Source organism: Diabrotica undecimpunctata, chromosome 7 (genome assembly GCF_040954645.1).
Source record: "Diabrotica undecimpunctata isolate CICGRU chromosome 7, icDiaUnde3, whole genome shotgun sequence".
Lineage (NCBI taxonomy): Eukaryota > Metazoa > Arthropoda > Insecta > Coleoptera > Chrysomelidae > Diabrotica > Diabrotica undecimpunctata.
In genome coordinates, this window is record NC_092809.1 from 27,998,844 (window position 1) to 28,021,084 (window position 22,241).

The following is a 22,241-nucleotide window of genomic DNA, read 5'->3' on the forward strand; positions in this document are numbered from 1 at the left end:
TAGAGCTCCTTCCCCATAATAAAAATGTCCCTAACAATGAGAAAGGTGACGATCAGTCCAATATGGAGAATGTTACTTCTGAATGCATGGAGTGCACTGATGCAGAGGAGCAAATAGGTACGAAATTGCTCTTTTTATAATGCAAGAGATTTATTACTAATCGCAATATGTAAAATTTGCAATCCAAATTAACTAGTACTAAAAAATAAAAACCTTACGATTACGATACGTTTGTATCCCACACCGTATATGTATGTGGTTTTCGTATTACCACAGCCACCTTTACTTTACAAGCCCTGAAATGAAAAGGGCAACGTCGCAATTGGTGACATCGCTAGTCCGATTCTCGAAGCCGCAATTTTAAAGTACAAATTCTGGTAAAATTTATAAACAGTATTTTTTGAGTCGAACAGGAAAATGTAAAAATAAATAATAATAATTGTAAGTAAGTTTATTAGGAAAAAAACCAATGACAAAAATGTGTAAAATTGGCTTGTGGTAAAACACATAATTTTAAGTAATTAATAGATATCTTATTTTAAATTATGTGGTTTGTAAATCCAACATAACATTGTTGTGCTACTCTTAATTACAAAATATCGCTAGAAATAAACATAAAAACAATTGCTCACAATGTTTGATGTGCATTCTTGGTGTTTACAGTAGGTACAGTTTTTTTTTGAAGATTCATTACTTTAATGGCTGCTATTTTTGTTATTTGTATAATTATTTAAAACAATATTACAACACACATTATACACATAATTTTTATAGCAGCTAGCAGCAGAGTAAACTTTAAAGGCATTTTCGCCACAATCATACTCAAAGTGAGTAGACTCAAGTGACTCAAGTGAAATCCTTTATGTTCTCATTCAAAGATGATAATAACTTCAGGTGACAATTGTGTTGCTAAAATAATTTTTCAAGATTTGGATTATTAATAATAAATTTAAATGTAGAACAAAGATGGTAATAAATAAATTTTACTGAATCTGTTGCTAAGCACAAACCATCCCTTTGCAAAGTATCATAGTAATCTGTTGTCTCCCCCCCCCTGTTGTATCTCCTTTACTGTAAAAAACAAGTTTGAAAAATTTTCACAATAGTTTTTACTTTTATATATTTGATGAGCGATAATATATAACTGGGTTGGTTCGTCCAATTTATACACTTCTAAATAGTTAGATTTGAAAATTTGGTGAAAATCAACAAGATTTTCTTCAGTACATTCATTCTCTAATAGAAAGTAAATTTTTAATTGATATTCTCGTCAAGAACTGTACTGCAAACTTCATTTAACTGTTGATGAGCAGATTGTGGGATTTAGAAGAAATGTCCATTTCGTGTTTACATGGGGGTATGGGGTAATGCCAAAATGGGGTCCGATTTTTGCTTTCACCAAAAAATATCACTCTGGTCTCTTATGTGCACAAAAAAAGGAAAAACAGTCATAATGTTAAGTTCTGGACATCATGATAAGGTACAAAATAATTTCAAACCCGACATTATTGGACAATAGGTATAATAAAACCAAAGGAACTGTAGACACGATAGATAAGATGGTCAATGAATATTCCGTGAAAAGGAGCACAAAAAGATGGCCTTTTATAATATTTCAAAACATGTTGGAGATAGCTGCCTTGAATGATTATACAATTTGGACAACAAAGCATTCAGACCTGAAGAAAAAATTCGATTACAGAAGAAATTTTTTATTGGAACTCGGGCATGAATTGATAAAGCCGAATGCGACTGAAAGGCAGAAAAATAAAAATCTACATAAGTTGTGGATGCTATCAAACTAGTAGTACCTACACAGCCAATGGAAAATCCAGTTCCAGGTCCATCTAGTTCTATGTCTAGTAAACGTTGTATTATATGCCCTAGAAAGAATGACAAGAGGGCAAGAAGAATGTGTCAAAAGTCTATTAAAACAGTTTGTTCAAATCATAGCTTTGCCACAAAAACAATTGTATGTATTCTTTGAAAGGATGATAAGATGTACTAGATGTAAGAATACGACGTAATATATATATATATATATATATATATATATATATATATATATATTTTAAATATTTAAATAGAGTTTAATAACAATGATTTTTTATTCATTTAACAGATCACTTTTAGAAGGTCACTAAAAATCTCTTTATAATCGGCATGTGACACACAACTTCGAAAAGGGACACATTTTAAATCCCGTTCGGCTAACTTGAAAGTTTAAGACCATCGGGTGGGAAAAGTTAAATAAAATTTGTATCAATACTCCAGTCGTCAGAGACGAAAATGCCACTGAACCTCTAAAAATCATACGAACGAGCTGAATTTTGCCGGGAATGTTAATTTTGGGACCCGAAAAAAGATACAAAACAGTTTACCACTTTTTCCGCCGGGCTTCCCCCTAAAAACCCCCTCGCAGGGAGGTAAAAACGCAAAAAATCGATTTACCAAGAATCTGTACACCTCATAAAAAAATTTTTCAAATAAAAAATGTAGCTGAGATATAAACAAAATTGTTTATAAACATATTTTGTGTAGAATGAACCGTTCTTTTAGAAACAAGGTTTGAAGCGACCGTCGAATTTGCATGTCAGTTATGCGCGCGAAATGTTCAATAAAATTTATATTAACTCGACGGTAAAAATTCGATCTTTTGACTCAAGTGACCTATTGACAAAAATCAAGATGCGTGTTAAAGATAAAGAGTTCAGCTTTTGTATGCAGTCTTTGTATTTTGTCGCAAATAAACTCATGATTTTATACAGGTATTAAATAAATAAACGTGGCGCGATTTTTGCCATTTTTTATGATTATCACGAGATCAATACAATCTATCCCTTTCATTAACTGGCCACTATGAAGTTTCGATTACTAGTGCCCAACCTTTAAAACCTATAGCATGAAATTTTAGTTTTGAGTTTTGGCAACAAATGTAAAGCATTTGAAAAATGCTTAAAAAACGCTGGATTGAAACTTTCACACAACATACAATATAAAACATTTCTAACTTTTTTTTTCAAGTACACTAGTACCTACGTGTTTCAAAAGAACAAAACTTCTGCAATAAAGTACAGCCAAAACCGTCTTCTTAAATGGATTTACCGTGACGTGTGATCGTTTGTAATGTAAAACATTAAATTCTGCGCCTTTTATTCATATTTCAAATGCCTCATATTTGTTACCACAACTCAAAATTAAAATTTCATGTCTTAGGTTTTAAATATTGATGTCTAAAAATGGAAATTTTATTACAACTGTTTATTGAAAGTGATCAATTTTATTCATCTCACGAGAATCGTAAAAACGGGCAAAAATCGCGGTACGTTAATTTATTTAACACCTTTATAAAAACTGAGTTTATTCTCGGCAAAATACAAAAACTGAATACGAAAGCCGCACTCTTTGCCTTTAAAACACATCTTGATTTTTGTCGATAGGACATTTGGATCAAAAGATATCGAATTTTTACCGTCCAGCTGATACAAATTTTATTGAACATTGATTTCGCGAGTGTACGAAGATGCAAGGTACGCGCGCCAAATAAATTTTAAATAAAATTAGTATCAACTGGACGGTAAAAATTCGATATCTTTTGATAAGATTGTCCTATCGACAAAAATCAAAATGCGTTTTAAAGGTGAAAAAAGCAGCTTTGTATATTTCCGCAAATGAAGTCAGCTTCTAAAAAGGTGTTAAATAAATAAATGTTTAGCGATTTTTACCATTTTGTACGATTAATTTTTTTTGTATGATATTGAGTTTTCCTAGTCACTCAGTTAAACAGATAAGGCCACGTTTTTGTTATTTAGTTTAATTATTTTTATCTACTTCTCTTTCAGTAAGTATGATTCTCTTTTTTTACATTCTTTCTGAATTGGTTTTAAATAAATCGTTTCAGTAACCCTAGTACAGTTCATCCTAAACCCTTCTTTCAGTGCGTCATAGTTGATCGAATTCTCTCTAACGCATTAAGCTAGAAGTGACAGAAAAAAACGTAAGTCTGTGATTATTATACATAGAACTTAAAAAATTATGTATCGTTCACGGGTATTTGCATATTAAAGCGAATTCTACTTACGGATATATAATTGGTTGGAGTATAGAATGCGCTAAATAAATATCCAATCAACGATGCGCATAAATATAATTTGACGCAGATGGTCTCAATAGTGACAGTACTATGACAATGTCAACTGATAAAATGATAATTGTCATTCCAGGTTAGCATTTTCAGACATTTTACAGTGAAAATTTAATTTTGTATTTATTGTCATAAAAATATTTTAAATATGCCGAGATATACCGAGAAAGAACAAAGAGTAATATTAAAATTATTAAATTATTTTCAATTAGAAGATATTCATATGTATTAAAACGGTTCTTTTTAGAACCACATTTTATTAAAATATAAGATATAATTGATGCCAGCCACATATCCCCTGTAATCATTGATTTTAATGAATCAGGTTCTGAATCGGATTGTGGATTGTTTGAAATATAATATTCATTTTTGTTATTCATAAAAAAAGAAGGTAAACTTACATTCGGTATCTTGTTTTTTAACTAAACTCCATTAACACTATTTCATCTGCATACCGAAACTGGTAGATTAACTCAAAAATCGACTGCTTCACTATTTAAACTATTTACATAAACTTACATTCGGTATCTTGTTTTTTAACTAAACTCCATTAACACTATTTCATCTGCATACCGAAACTGATAGATTAACTCAAAAATCAACTGCTTTACTATTTAAACTGTCCATTGTTTTTTTACCTAAACTTCATAACACTCTTTCATTTGCACACCCAATCTAGTAGAATCACTCACTATTTAAACTATTTTCACGATTTTATGATAAATCTTCACAAAATTAAACTAATGGCTGCCACAGAAACTTTTCGAAAATTACTTATCCGAATATGACTGATTTCAATCGATGCTATTTTATCACAGGAATGTTTGCTTTGATGCCTTGCAATTGCCAGTAAATTTTTTTATCTCGCAGTCAACTCTTAAAAGATTCTATAGGAGGAAGCGTTATTTTAAATAAACAACTTCACATTTTAAAAAAATAATCTTTTCACATTTAGCCGATTACAATCCTGCAACTGTCAGATTTAACTAAAATGTCATGCAATAATTCTCGACATTCTTAAAATCCTATATGACGTCAAAATTAGTGACGCACTGAAAGAAGGGTTTGGGACAGACTGTATAAGATATAATATATCTGTTGACCCACTTTCCAACGCTCGCTGCTGTGTTATTTAAAATAAATGAGAGCCGGTTTTTACTCAAAACATTACCCAACTTCTGGACCTCCCTTTTACCCATTCAGGTTTAGTTTATGTTAGAAACTTACTGACCCTTAATGATTAATTGACCTTGGATATTTTAACAGATTTAACTCATCAGTTAATTATGTTGAACATGAGGTTTTCAGAAAAAACAAATTAATATTCGATATTGTAGAGAAAAAGTTGAGATCATTTCCAGAACTGTAAAAATCGTGTAAAAATTTAATGTTGTAATATGCTACACGTCCATTTTAATGACAGATTTGATAACTTCGAGGAAGATTCTGACAAAATTTTAGCAAACGCGTTTTTTTGTGTGTGATTTGGGGACGTAACGAGTAATTTGCCTAATAATGAACTTAACCCATCATCAAAAAGTTCTATAAAATGAATGACTGTTAAATTTTATGGAAGTTTGTCATCGAATTCTGATTAATTGAAACAGTTTGCCATAAATTATTCACAATTTTTGAATTGCACTGACTTATGCGAATAAACTCTCAAAATACTATAAATATAAAAATATGCATACAAAGTATCATGTAATATTGGATAATAGTGCAGCCATTTGGTACTTTAACTTGGAAAGATTTCCAGGATTTTTAAAAATTGGTAATTTTATAGATTTCTGTATGCTCTTTTCGAATTTCAACTTTGACATCTCGTATCTCCGCCGCTCGCGACGTCATCGTCATGGTGAAAAAATGGCGCCTAATAACAGTTTATTTACAATATCTTCTTTCTGACGCAATTAACGAGAAAAACATTTATATACAAAATTAAACTAGAGAAAATTTCCTGTAATTTATGTATTCGCATTTTTTTTGTAAAATCAATAATTCTTGGCGTACGAGCGCCGCAAATTACATTTCAGTATGCGTTTTGTAAAAAAACCCATTTCCACACCACCTGGAGGTACAGTAAGCAGTGCGTTTTTGTATCGTGGTGTCCGTTGTAGGCCTAATCCATGTGTGATGCACATTTTCGGAATTTAGCGCAACGATTTGGCTTTGCTATTCCTAAAGGACCAGGCGTTGCTAGTTCGTCTTGGACACCGCTATTTCTTACTTTTCATCGTAATCATATGATGAAACTTGAGAATTATTACAAGCACCGCTACAATTTGTACATATAACAGAGCATTTTAACCCAGCTTTTCTGCATCCACAGACTTTCTGACATCCTTTTTTACATTTACAAGAAATAAGTTTTAACAAGGATTCTGGAGCTGGGAGCTTAAGTGTCGTAACATGAATTAGCCCATTTTAGTTTTTGTTTCACCCCCATTGTTCTGCATTTTGTTCATTCTGGTACTACTGTTGAACCTGGCGATAGGTTCGGAATGAATGTTGTCGTGCTGCGACAACATTCAAAGACTAATCTCTGGATCGCGTTTAAATTTTTAAAAAACCTAAATAACCTCGTTTAATTTAGAATTTTTTCGGAGTACATTAATGAATTTCATTTTTCCTTGATAAAAAAAAAGCAGATGTATCACAGCCACTGAAAACATGCAAAAATTAAATATGATCTGCTAAATATATTTTCTTGTGATCTTGAAGAAGATCTATATCTTCGCCGACGACTATTACGGCCTCGAATTCTGCTAACACACTTATTGCGGTATGGATGATTAGCGTATCCGCATCTTCCGAGGTTTGTAAGACCATGAAATTCTCAGATTCAAATTTTGTCTTCAACATTCTAATTAGGCGGTTCTTGTGCGCATCATTCCCCAGGAATTTATCTTGTGCTATGGTTGGAATCATTGACTCGTCAAAAAGTATGTCTAATAAAGCAGTTATTAGTGATCGTTGGGATCGCTCCGCATATTTGGTACTAGGTTTTGCTACATCTTCAGGATATTCGTCGAATCGTCGATTATGTTATTGAATTTATATTTCGAGCATAAGTACGTGATGTAGTTATTGCAAATAGATGAAAATGGTTCACCGCAATGCCAAGTGACTCGGCGGAATAAGTGCCCTCCGTCGATTACAATAATGTTGATTGTTTTAATGTTGTATATGAATAATACTTTGTGGCGCTGGTACTCCAAAACTATTGATTTTAGAGAAAAAATTGTGAATACTGTTATGTTAGTATTTAAATAAAGATAGTAAAATCGTTACAAGACATAAATGTAGGAAATATTCTCTAGTTTAATTATGTATAAAATGATTTTCCCGTAAAATTCGTCGGAATGGAGATATTGTAAAAAAAAACTGTTATTAGGCACCATTTTTTCAATATGGCGACGCATGAGGCTAAGATACGAGGCTGCAAAGTTGAAATTCGAAAAGAGCAGATCAAAATCTACAAAATTACCAACTTTCAACACTCCCGGAAAAGTTTCCAGGACATTTTATTTTTCAACAAATGACTGAACTATAATGAATATTACACAAAAATACTATTACATAAAACATTAATTTAGTCGCATAGATGAGCATTTAAGTGCCATTTTACGAATTACTGGCTTGAGTTCTAAAACATTAAAATTGGCAAGACTATTAGAAATTTGTACTGTTCACTGAATCTTGTTTTTAAAGGTATTATGATAGTTGACAGAAGCCTTTTGAACTAATATCTTCTTTAAACCAGTCCCACTGTTGTTTAAACCATTTATAACAATAACCCTAACTTTTGATGACAGTTTTTTAAATAAGTAAAAATGAAACAATATTTAAAAATCATAAATCGAAGATTACAAAAGCTGCAAACAACTAGAAGTGCTATCAACACAATTTGTTAAACAACGTTGTCGTAACATGAATTCTAATGTATGCTCCACAGATTATTAAAATACATTTCAGAAAGACAAGAAGACATAATAACACGAAAAAACCTAAATTTTAATATAGGAACAGAATTCACAAATGTTTGTAGCACCTTGGTATTGAAAAAAATGTCATCCTTAGGAATTAATACCCTTTAACAAACTTAAACCTTCCCGCACACTAACTATAAATCATTAGGATGTAGATACTTACTATGGTAAATTGTTTTCGTCTTTCTTCTCTTCGGGAACTCCATAATTTCCAATAATAGGGTAGGTAAGAATCAGGATTTGTGCGTGATAACTCGGATCTGTCAACGATTCAGGATATCCTACCATACCAGTTTGAAAAACTAAAATAACAAAAATAATGATGATTTTACCGCTTTACTAAAAATATGTTCCTCGTTAGGCTCTATCATTTTTTTACTATAAAGGTCGCGGCATATTATCGTGCACGTATAGTTTCCGGCACGTAGCGTTTCCACTCCAGCAATCGGACTGCGCGTTCATATTTTCATACATAGAACGTTTCAGTTTGGTTCGGTGAAGATATGATCTCGCTTTTCTCGACAAAAATTATGTGCAATTGCTCTTCTACTTAACGATGAAAAATGAAAAACTGTGTTAAAAAGAAGGTTTGAAGTACATCCAATGCTAAGAGAAAGGAAGAAGGAATGTGAATACTGGACTTTATACAGAGAATTAATTGATGACGATGAAAAATATTGTGGATATTTTAGAATGAATAGGATTCAGTTTAAATATGTTTTAAATTTAATTTCACCTTCAGTTAAAAAACAAAATACTACATTTAACGAAGCCATACATATCAAACCAAAAAGTATTTTTAGAAAGAAGAGGTATCACTTCCGTACAAAAGTCCTAATTGTTTATCACTTCGGTGATTAATTGTCAATATACAAAATAGCCTCGAAAATTATTTTTTTAAATACTCTGTATCAAAATCAAACAAATACCTAAATAAACAAGGGGAAAACGACGGACATCTAATTCACATTATCCTTACCAACCGGTTACGGCTCGTTACGTAGCCGTCGGCATCAGTAAAATATTTTTTTCTGATATACTGAACGGAAACGTTAAGTGTCTGAAACGCTATGTTCCGGACAGTGTGTGTTGTTCATATTTAAAAGCATTTAAATTATATTTTTCGGAAACTAAACGCTATGTGCTGGAAACTCAACGTGCACGATAATATGCCACGACCTTAATACTTTATGAAACAGATAAAAGACAACGTTACAGTTAGAAACACTAGAGAACAAAGTAGTTTTGGTTAGAAGCAGTTAATATAATAATCCGAATGGGACGAGAAATCTTTGTTGAAAATGAAAATAGTTTTTAACTTTTAACAGGGCCCCTTTTTCCTTCGGTATTACCCTTCATAATCAGCTGCAACAACTCGTACTTCTCATTATTAAGTATGTGCCCCAAATATGCTGTCTTTCTTCTTTTAATGGTGCTCAAGAGTAAGCAAAAGTTATCTCAAATACTTCTTTCTGACAATACTGTGAAACGTCGCATTGATAAGATGGCCGAAGACATACAAAACCAGATAGTTTATGCAGTAAAACAATCGCCATTTTTTACTATTCGGTTAGACGAGAGTACAGACATAGCACAATGTTCTCAGTTAATTGTTTATGTTCGGTATATTAAAAACGAAAGATTGAAAGATGAGCTACTCTTTTCTACAGAGTTGGAGACCACGACAAAAGCTATTAATGTTATCAAAGCAGTGTCAGGCTATTTTGACAAACATGAACTGTCTTGGCAAAAGCTGATCGGTGTATGTATGGATGGCGCGCCTTCAATGCTTGGCTCTCGCTTAGGATTTGTACAATTAGTAACAGAGAAAAATGCTGATGTGACTGGGATACATTGTGTTATACATCGACAAGCCTTGGCAGCAACAACTCTTTCAAATAAACTGAATGCTGTTTTAAAGTTGTATATTAAAGTAGTAAATTACATAAAAAACAGTGCGTTGAATACTCGACTGTTTAAAACTCTGTGAAGCTTTAGGGAGCGAACACAAAACACTGCTATTTCATACAGAAGTACGATGGCTCTTAAAATGAAACATCTTGGCAAGATTATTTGACCTTCGAGATGAACTAATCGCCTTCTTGGAACAGCAAAAGCAAAATGAACGAATCGCGGCCTTCAAAAAACATTGTACCCAAGTAATATTAGCTTATTTGTCAGACATCTTTGACTCGTTGAACAGGCTTAACCTAAAACTGCAGGGTGGAAAGCCTAATTGAAGAGTTCCAGAAATACTTCCCAAACACTTGTGACGATAGTATTTTCAGAATATCAATTGACCCATTCCATGTCAACATAGACTCCCTGCCTAAATCACTTCAAGAAGATGCTTTGCAAATAAAACATGATTCCTCTACCAAATACAACTTTGATATACTTAACGAAAAAAGCTTCAGTTTGATTAAAATTTTTCAGAGTGTATCCTAGTGTATCCCAGGATGCTCTTCGTTTATATTTACCTTTTTCAAGCACATATATCAAATGCAAACAAAAAAAAGCAATTTTTAAATTAGACGTTTTCGTTTGTAATGAACAATTCGTTTGTAATTTTGCATGTGAGAGTACAATCCTGAAGAAATTTTGTTTGTATATGTCATAGTAGTGGACTTATGGTTAAATGAAAAAAAAGTGTCTCCCTGTTTTCCCTACATAGCTTAATTTTCTTTTCAGCAGCTGATATACGTTTTAATATAATATCTTTCCTTATTTTTAATGTTTGCTTTCCATTTCATGCGATAGCAAGTATACACTCTCAGGTATGTATAAAGGTGGGTACACATATGCGAGCCGAACGGTATACGTATCGTACGCGTATAGATCCTTGAAAAATATTCTACATCGTACTGATCGCATACTTATCTCGATCCATGGAAAGCGACAAACCAACAACGAACACACATGTGCGAAATGATTCATTTTATTTATAATTTGAGTACTGATTTATGTTTCTGTTTTTGCTTGTTAAACAAAAATAAAAATATGTACAATAATCAGTTTACTGTTTTTTCACGTCTCTCTAGGAAGGAACACGTCATTCACACAATGTCGATTTGATGAGACAATAAAAATGTTCGCTGCGTCTAGTAAGCGCCGTCCAAACTGAAAGACGAGCTTCCTTTGAAGTCGTGGAATAAACCGCAACAATTTGGTTCGCGACGAGTCACGATGAAACAGTACGCAAGCGGTTTTTTCTGCCGTACACATTAACGAATATAGCGTTCGCATACCGTATGCATACCTTTGGCTCGTATATGTGTACCGACCTTAATGTTAAAATATTAAAACCTATAAATATAGTTTATAGGTACTCTTTTTTTGTATTACTATACCAAGTAAAATTAGCATAGTTTGTTTTATAACAGTTTGATTAGAAATGTATTCCAATTTTATAATCTCCAATAAAGATAAATAACCACTCGTAAACATCCTATTATTAAGAGATCATCATTCATTAACACACAATTCAGATATAAAGCAGGTATAACAATGGACCCGTAATGTTAAAAGCTGGTTAACGACCCGAGAGGTCCTTCTTAAAATCACCATAGTTATCCTTCTGTGCGATAACTCCATGCTAAAAGTCAGAGTCTTGAAACTTGATACATAGGTTCCTCTAGGTCAAGGAAGAACCTTATTGAATTTGTTTATTAGGTTTATTATAAAAAAAAATTGTTAATACAATTTAATTATAAAATACAGTGCTAGTCAAAAGTCCTTCCTCTCTCGTATCTTTTGAATGGTTATTGTTATAATAGTGAAATTTTGAGAAAGGTAATAAACAGACGTAGGCTCCTCAACTAATCATAACAGGTGACGTAATCGTGACAGATGACGTTACAGCGCCACTGTGACAGATAATTTTAAATGGGACCTTGTGGCAAGTGATACCTAGTTTGAAAGGTATTGAAAATACCTATTCAATCATAATAATTTTGTTTGGGTTTATGCTCATTTTGATAAATAAATTAAATAAATACTAAAATTGTAGCTTCTAATTTAATTAATAAATATTTAACAGCCAGTTCTTATAATGTGCTCCATCTACTTCCTGACAGTAATGCATCCTATTTCTAAACTCTTGCCGTACTCGTTCAAATGTGTCGGGGGAAATTGCCCTACATTCTTCAACAATTCGTTGTTTCAAAGTGTCAATGTTGTCGGGTTTTGTAGAGTAAACTTTAGATTTCAAGTATCCCCACAGAAAAAAATTTAACGGTGTGAGGTCCGGTGACCGAGCTGGCTATTCGATCGTACCCCGTCGTCCAATCCATCTACCATAATATTCCCCATCTAGGTAACGTCTTACTGCACCATAATGGTGTGCAAGAGCACCATCTTGTTAAAACATTATTTCCAAGTTGCCGAATTCATCTGGATTAACCTCCAGAATTTCAAGTATGACCGGTTTAATTGGATTTTTGTAACATCTCTAGATACACTTCACCGGTTAAGTTAGTATTGAGAAAAACAGGCCAAACTATGTGGTTTCCCAAACTACCTGCCCAAACATTTATTCTTTTGGAAATTGAGTACTTATGTGTTTCACGAGACGTGAGGATTTGTGTCACTCCATACCTCACATTGTGTGTGTTAACATTTCCATTGAGAGAAAAAATACTTTCGTCACTAAAACAAATTGTTTTTATGTAATCGGGCTGTTGGTTAATTTTATTGGACATATTTTCACAGAATTCTAGTCTTCGGTCGGGGTCATCATCTGAAAGTTGGTTCACAATTTTTAATTTGTATGGATGAAATTTGTTTACAACACAACGCCAACACTCGGTGTACTGTCGTTTGACTGATTCCATAGAAAGATGCAATTTGGGCTGTACAAGAAGTAGGGTTCACTACCATTTCTGAAGTTAAGACAATTTTTTTGTCATCACTAATTGTTGGTCGACCAAATTGTTTGACTGATTCCATAGAAAGATGCAACTTGGGCTGTACAAGAAGTAGGGTTCACTACCATTTCTGAAGTTATGTCAATTTTTTTGTCATCACTAATTGTTGGTCGACCAAATTGTTTGACATCTTGGACACTGCTTTGAGGAAGCGGCTCCCTCAAATAAGCTCGCGATGTAGGGTGATCGGGGTACCTCTCATTAAAAAGACGTTCCGCTGAGTAGAAATTATTTCCACATTCACCAATTATTAACATAGCTGCTACTTTGTCGGCTACAGACGTACCATTCTGCATTTGTAAAAATTTAAACGTCTCGTTAAACAATAATTAAACTAAATATTAACTAAGAACAACTAAGCGGCTGAATGATTGTGTTCGTTTGAATGATTGAAAACTTAGAATACTACATATTAAATTAAGAATTGCGTGCAAGTCAGCGACTTAGCTACAGACCGGGAATATTGAAGTTGGAAAATATTCTATCAGACCCAAGCGATTGCTTTCGATTAATTTTGTGTTGTTAGTTATTATGTAGTTAAAATTATAAAATATCCAATATTAAAATTTGCACAATGACAATAAATATTTATATTTGGATGCAGCACGTATTTCCATATAAATTTATAATTATTTTTGAGTTACACTAAAAACCTAAAAAAAATAAATTCTAGCTTCTCGAATATTTCTTAACAAACTAAGCTCTACTCGCACTAACATAAACGTATGAAGGACAATGAAGGTGAATATGAATACACATACAATATGATATATACGGTAAGCAATACTACCGGTTTTCAGTCGATTCAGCTCAAGCAATCGGTTACTTGTTATTTGTTTTAAACGACAACGAAAATTATTGAAACGAACAAACGATTGAAATGATTCGATCGTTTTCAGAGTCGGTCACTGATTGATTCGGCCCTTGTAAAATGAACGATTGACACAATACTAGCTACCTATTTTGAGCTAGCATTAAATCATTTCATCCACAACATTCGACTGCGTATTATTTCAAATCGTCGAACGAGAAGTCCGGACATAGAGCATTCGAATTATACAGTGACATTTAAATAGTTCAGTAATCTTTATTAGAATATAAGAATCTGCCTTACATATTAAATTATTACGTATTATTTAACATAGCAACATATCCAGTCTACCACTGGGTTATTTAAAGCAGCAACAAATAAAATAAAAATATACATGTTAGTCGCCAACACCTGTAGTAGAGAGGAATCTTAAGAAGAAGGGCAAGAATCAACACATATAAAATCTCGTTCAATGTTACAAATAGAAGTCAGGAACGTAATCAAAATGTCCTCAGGAATCGACGGCATTTCTGCAAAGCTATTCAAACACGAAGCAATATCATCATAGATCAAATTTATAAAGTAGCAGTCAAAAGATTGACCGAAAAAAAATGTCAAGTAAAAATTAGTAAGTATTACCCTTGGTTAGTAATCCATGATCTTTGTGTTACGTCAAAAATTAGAAAAAACCAATGAATTCCATATGAATACGTTTCACCACTTTGTAGTTTTTAAATTATAAATTATATTATATAGTACTATAAAATATAGTATATGAGAGCGTGCTAAGATGTAAAATATTAGGCATAAAGCCACGAATGAACATACGCGACATTATAATATCTCTAAAACTGATATTAAGTAAAAGAAACTGCAGAGTGCAAATACAAGATGATTGTTCATAAGCATTTGAACGCGTATTGGTTAAGACAGGGAGACGCATATGGGTAATGACATGGAGACGCATGTCTTCTTTTCTAGAACACGAAAAAAACTGTAAGATTTAAAAAATGTTGGATGAAGAAATTATTCGTTCATCGTGGGAACTATTGTGACACGAAATTACTCAATGTAGAACCGCAGAACGCTATATTGGCAGTGTTTTCGTATTTCAACAGCACATTCAGCAGGTGTTGTTGGGTTGTTCATGCGCATTTGTACCTTCGAATCTTGGAACACCTTGAGGTGTTCCGACTCGTACAATTAAATTTCCAACAATCCAACAAGCCCACTCGCAGACCGATATCGTATCCTTATGTACCGCTTAAGAGATTGCCGAGTTATACAATCAGGAACCAACTTTAAACCTCTTACCGACCGAAAAATTAAAGCGTTTCGAGTTCTTCTCAACTGTCGCGGATAATATGCACCTCGCAATAAACGAAGAAAAAACTAGATATAAAACATATTCCGAATAGTAGACATAAAGACAAAAACATTAACGTGGAGAATTACACATATAAGGAAAATTAAAGTGAAAATCCTACAAAAATAATAGATCAAGCTAGAAAAGAATTCGTCAATATTAACTGTCAGTAACTGAAAAGGTCCAAATGATAAAATTGTTTAAGCCATGGACGTATTTTAAGCCTATTTGCTATTAAAAGAACGGAAGTAAACGTGGAGCAAATTGTGGAGGAAATCAACAAACTAAAGCGTAAAGATTCATTATAACGCAATGCTAATGACATTTTAGTTAATGACATTTTATTGGTCCAAAACGAAGACAACAGCATATTCTTCACTCAATTCAAATTGATAACTCAAGCCCGCTGAAATCAAAATTAGAAATGAGGTCGAAATGGAATTTGTAGATCTGGGTCTTTAGTAAATGGAAGGTGGAAACAAAGATATGCAACACGTCTGGAAAATAACGAAAAACAACAAGAGAGAAAATGTTGAAAAAAGAAAGAAGTAATAAAATAAATATTGTCACACAATTCACCGTAAAACAATAAAAGAAAAAGAAGAAAAGAATATGAAGGATATAACGAATGATTACATATTACATTATATAACAGCTCTACGGCAGTACGGCACAACGCAGATTAAAACAATGCTAAATAAGAGAATTGCTTAGCATTATCAAAGAATAGGTACATGGTATACGAGTATATGCTTATTTATATTCATTGGTATTATCAAGACATAGAAGTCATACAAGTCAGAATATTTTAGTTGAAGTCTATCTAGGAAAAAAACAGTTGAACAATATTAAAATAATTGTAAATTATTAAGTAGTGAAATATTATGTACATAAAATACCTATATATATATTTATGAAATCAAATATTTACCAATATATCTAGGTATATATTAACGTTAAATACTCGTTACTCAGAGTTGTTGTAGAGGCTGCTGAGGGTTGGTATCGAAAAAATTTAAGGCAAGATATAATTTTGTGAGGAAAAATACCTATTAATTAAAACCAAAAAAGGCAATTCAAACAATATCTTACAAATGAGGTAATTAAAACATATCAAACGCGCAATATTCTCATTTTATTACATGTTGAATTGCAGAGGACAGTGCAGTCTAAATAAATTTTAAAAATTATGAACACTTGTCTGTAAGCATACAAAAATACTAATATTATTGGTTTTTTTTATACGACACTTTTAAACTGCTATGTATAGAAATATATCACATATTGGAAGTATTACTCCAGTAATAATAAAACAAAATGCGACTGCATAATAACATTACAAAAACATAACCTTTAAAACGTGTAAAACAACACGTGTATAAATACACATACCAACTTCGCCTTCTACGGCTTTTTGGGCTCCAAACGACTCCCCTGGCAGTATGGTTCCATCCTCTAATACTAAAAAACAAGGCACTTTCTGTTCGGAATTTGTCATATTAGTAAAAAAACGCAAAAATATTAAAAATCAAGGAACCGGCACCACTCACACACCACTGCAGTCAATTGTTGACTAGACTAGCGCGCTACGCTACGCTACCACTGCCTGGAATATTGTTTATCAGTTGTTAGCGGAGTCGTTTATTTAGGTATAAAGGATGTCCTTCGTAAGGTTACTTCTAAGAACCAATAGCTCGGTTACTTGTTAAGAATAAAAGAATTATAAATTTGAATAAACGTTTTCAGGTAGAAAAGAAAACAAGTTAGTAAAAAATAGTTATTAAAGTATATTTATTAATTGGGCAAGTAAAGATAAAGATAAAGTTCAATCACCCCATTATCATTATTAATTTCTAGATTTATCAGCTATTAAAATTTTATATTACTGTCATATATATATATATATATATATATATATATATATATATATATATATATATATATATATATTAGTGGATTTTCTTGGGCTTAGGTTCATAAAAAAATTTTGATTTGATACTAAGATATTTTCATATATTTTTTCGACGTTTCGGCAGGAAATCCATGCCTTTTTGAAGAAGTAATATTGACTATAAAAACATTTTATGACAGACATAATATGGTTTAAAAGTTAAACTTTTGACTTACCAAGCATGTAAAAATTCGGTAATATTATTATATATTACCGAATTATATTATATATTACCGAATTTTTACATGCTTGGTAAGTCAAAAGTTTAACTTTTAAACCATATTATGTCTGTCATAAAATGTTTTTATAGTCAATATTACTTCTTGAAAAAGGCATGGATTTCCTGCCGAAACGTCGAAAAAATATATGAAAATATCTTGATATGAAATCAAAATTTTTTTATGAACCTAAGCCCAAGAAAATGCACTAAAAAAATATATATTAAGGTTCAAGAACTAAACTCAAACTATATATATATATATATATATATATATATATATATATATATATATATATATATATATATATATATATATATATATATATATTATTGTGATATTTAAAGTCTTGGTGCGCCAAGCAATAATTAGCTAATTCATTTTTTTTTATTAATTAAAATTATTTAAATGATATGATTATGACTCTATCACAATTTTTAATTATTTTATCTCAGGGTTAAATTCGTGCTTCAATATCTATGCTATTACATGTGAAAGGTAAGGTCCAGAGAATACCGGAATAATAAAAAAACACATATGATCTAACACTATATATTGAAATAAAAATAATGAAATAATTCACACTCAAAAGTTTTCAATAAACAAATCTCATATAATGATTCTCAAAATTGTGTTCTACGTACGTGAACAATCAAAATTTATGGTACAAACAATATTAATTGAAACCTCAAAATCCCAAACTATTCTAACCCTCCTAATCAAAATATTTATATCCTTTCTAAATTAAGTGTAAAAATTTTGTTATCAATAAAAGAAAAAACTGCAGAAAACAAAAATATCTCTCTCTGATGATGAGTGGTCCAAATCCTTGTTCCTTGTAGACTATATTATCTCCTCTCAAACGCTCCCTATGTAATCAGCAATCTTACAACAGATTGTTGCAAGTATATCGTCCTTAATGATCTCCTTCAAAAGCAAAAATCATTCAAATTATGATAGCCTTTCTCCTCTCGATAAACTGAATCTCTCGTTGGCCCGAGTGAAAAATGACTCTTGGAATATCTTCTCTTTACGATAAACTGAATCTCTCGTTGGCCTGAACAGTGACTCTTGGAATATAAGTAGAAAAATATGACTTACAATATTTTGTTGCTTCAGCTTCTGTCAGATACACTAACTCCACAAAAACTCACTAACATTCAACACTACTGCTTGCTACTTCTTGGGAACCGCCAGAGAACAATTACTGTTCGACTTACAGACTTGGAAAACCAACTGATTATCTTTTTTCTCTCCTAAATCTAGCCAAACTCTCACTCCTACATACCTATCCCACCTTTTTCAATCTCCGCCAATCAAAACTCGTCACAATTCCCCCATTTTTTCATTTCGATAACAAACAAATTTTTACCTATAATTATAAATTTCCTAAAACTTATTTACAAATAATATTTTTCTATAATTCTTAAAAACTAACAAAAACCTCTTTCTAAAATCCCTTCTATTGTCTTTAATCACTGCATTTAATGTATTTGGAAAACCCGTTTCAATTGTCTTTGGATTTCACTTAAAATTATGCGGGTCACTCAAGTATAACAAAGAAATAATTTATGCAAAGCTTACATTTTGTTTAGTACAGGTAATCCAAGAATTTAATAACTTTCCTTCTTCGAAATGTTTGTTGGATATTATCCTACTTATCTGAATTATTTTAATGTTTTTGAACTTTAAAATATTTTTAAACAAACCAATATTTTTCTCGATTTTACATATCATAACAATATATATATATATATATATATATATATATATATATATATATATATATATATATATATATATATATATATATATATATATTGTTCACGCCTCTATCCAATTCAAGTTTATTTTATACATTTTTACACCCCGGCAACATAGTAGCGTAGGAAGATATATTAGGCCATATGTGAAGATAAGACGAGTCCCTTAAGGCACCCCAAAGACGATAGACAGCACTCAAATACGAGACGCGATCGGTGATACAGCATTCAGAGCGAGCGGACATAATACTTAATAAGCGTTTATATATTCATGTATTGTGTAATTCAAAATAAAGTCAGTTTTGTTTTCGCACGGAGTTTGATTATTAACCAGCGGCACAAGCGAAGTGCATATCAAGCAAATCCATGGTCCATTCGAGTCCAATCATCAAATTTTTGTGTTGAAACAGTGTAAATTCACCGAATTCTGAACTCATATTTGTGTCATCAAATTAGCGGGCGAGATAGTGCATTCATAGTGGCCCGAGCGCGTTATAGACTGTCGAACGTTATTCTTAAGACAGTTACATAATTGGACAACTGTGTATACGAGTTGAGGCCGATCCTTGGCGCCAGGAGGCTAGCTGTTAGAAGAATAAACATACAATATTTTGGTGAGCATATCCATTTCACATTTCCTTTTATTTATCAGTCTTTGTACCTTTATTCTGCACATGTGATAATTCTGAGAACGTTAGGGTCGAATATCAAGGGATTTATATTCTGTTTCTGCTTACTGTATAATTCATTATAAAATTATGGAGAATTTAAAGCGAAAAAGAGGCGGTTTTAAATGCAAACTCACAATATTTTCGAAATTTATATTAGCGTTAAATGATAAAATGACTAAGGGTGAAACGATTTCAAATTTAGAAGTATTACAGGCTATTGAAATGGTAAATAATATAGAACATTTAGAGGGCGAATTCGATGAGGTTCAGGGGCAAATAGAAAATACGGTTCAATTTGAATTATTAGAGGATGAATATACGGAGCGCGAAGAATTCTATAACAAATATTATTCACAATTAGCGGTAGCGCGAAAAATCATTCGCGATAATCAACAAGTAGCTTGTATAGAAAGCGATAAAGCAAGTGAGCGCTCTAAGAATTCATATACAGGGCATTGTATTGAGCTTAAACCTATCGAGTTACCAAAATTTGATGGTAATTATAATAATTGGTTAGATTTTGCAGATCTTTTTGAATCTTTAGTTAACAGAAATGAGTACTTAGACAATATAAGGCGTTTTCATTATTTACGAAGTTCATTACAGGGCGGTGCGGCGCAGGTCATACGAACATTAGAGTTTACCGCCGAAAATTATGCAGTTGCGTGGAAATTAATTAGGGAAAGGTACGATAATAAGAGATTATTAATTTCCAATCATGTTAATGCCTTATTTAATATAGAGACAATACATAAAGAGTCATCTAATAAATTGCGGCAATTAGTTGACATTTTTTCGAAACATTTATACGCTTTAAAGCAGCTAGGGCTACCTACTGATTCGTGGGACATACTCCTTATTCATATTATTTCTTGTAAGTTCGATATATCGACTTTACGCGCATGGGAGAATAGCAAAACACATAATGAAATTCCTAGTTTTGATGATTTTAAAACGTTTTTAAAATCAAGGGCGGACCTCTTAGAATCTCTTGAGGTAAATCAAGCTGAAAAACAAAATACACGGAATATTTCTCAGGCGGGCGCATATTCACGGAATACGAAATATTCACATAACATTCGCGGTCTATATTCATCACAGGGAACTTTAAATAAATCGGATAATACACAGTGTTGCCCTATTTGCAAAAGGGAACACAACATTTATCAATGCGGCGAATTTTCAAAACTTTCATCTAGGGACAGGTTTGATAAAGTAAGACAGGTCAATCTTTGCACGAATTGTCTTAAACCTGGACATTTCTATAAGCGGTGTAGACAATCAACATGCAAGAAATGTGCGGCAAAACACCATACGTTATTGCATCCAGATAGGTCAAGCGAACAGAACGCAGCTTTAGTTCATCAACCGGTAGAAAACGCGAGCGATATACGATCTGCAGATAATATACAAGGTAGTTTAAACACTACCAATTTGTCAGTTTCGGCAGTTAGCGCTGCAGATCAAACTATACTGTCCACAGTATTAGTTAATATTTTTGACGGCCAAGGTAAGGCATACATAGTGCGAGCTTTGTTAGATTGCGGTTCACAAAGCTCATTCATAACCGAAAATTTATGCGATAAACTTAGATTAAAAACGACAAGCGCGAACATATCAGTCATGGGCATAAATAATATTGCATCTCCCGTTCGATTCAAATGCGAAATAAATATACAGTCGCGTAGCGATATAACTTTTCATAAAACTTTAAATTGTTTCGTAATACCAGAAATTACGGGGTGCGTGCCGGCATCTGAAATAAACATTAGCGATTTGCAGATACCTAAACATTTAAAATTAGCGGATAATTATTTTCATAAACCACAAAGGGTCGAATTGTTGATAGGAAGTGATCTATTTTGGCAAATACTGGGCGCAAACAGAATTAGTTTAGGTAAAAATAAACCATTCATGCAAGAAACAATGTTTGGCTGGATCATAGCAGGGCCGTATATCAGCCAAAACAAAGCATCAGAAAAGCGAATAACTAAGTGTAATTTCACAAACACAATCGAAGTTACAGAACAGCTAAGTAAGTTCTGGGAACTTGAAGAGGTTTTCAATGGAAAACCTGCACTCTCGGGCGAAGAAATTGCATGCGAAAAACATTTCGAAGATACGGTGAAACGCGACGCGACAGGCAAATTCATAGTATCATTGCCATTCAAAGAACCGATAAGTTCACTCGGTGATTCATTTCGTCAAGCAAAAAATAGATTTTTAAATCTCGAGCGTAAATTGAATAAAGATGCCAATCTTAAAACTCTTTATAGCGAATTCATCCAGGAATATAAAGAGTTAGGACATATGAAAGGTTTATGCAGAATTACGGAAGCGGCAACAGACTTTAGGGTAAATACTACATTTTATTTTATGCCACATCATCCAGTATTAAAG

The 22,241-nt window shown here is 32.4% G+C and overlaps 1 protein-coding gene across 1 annotated transcript in view; it reads right to left on the reverse strand.

Annotated features, from left to right (window-relative positions):
* Positions 1 to 16,836, reverse strand: part of r (carbamoyl-phosphate synthetase 2, aspartate transcarbamylase, and dihydroorotase rudimentary) — a 106,722-nt gene extending 89,886 nt beyond the window's left edge. Inside the window, exons 1-2 of the mRNA XM_072536950.1 lie at positions 16,631 to 16,836; positions 8,300 to 8,438 (exon numbers count right to left, since the gene is read on the reverse strand). Of these exons, the coding sequence (XP_072393051.1) occupies positions 8,300 to 8,438; positions 16,631 to 16,736 (245 nt within the window). The 5' untranslated portion in view covers positions 16,737 to 16,836. The remainder of the gene's footprint in view (positions 1 to 8,299; positions 8,439 to 16,630) is intronic.
* Between the last annotated feature and the right edge of the window lie 5,405 nt (positions 16,837 to 22,241).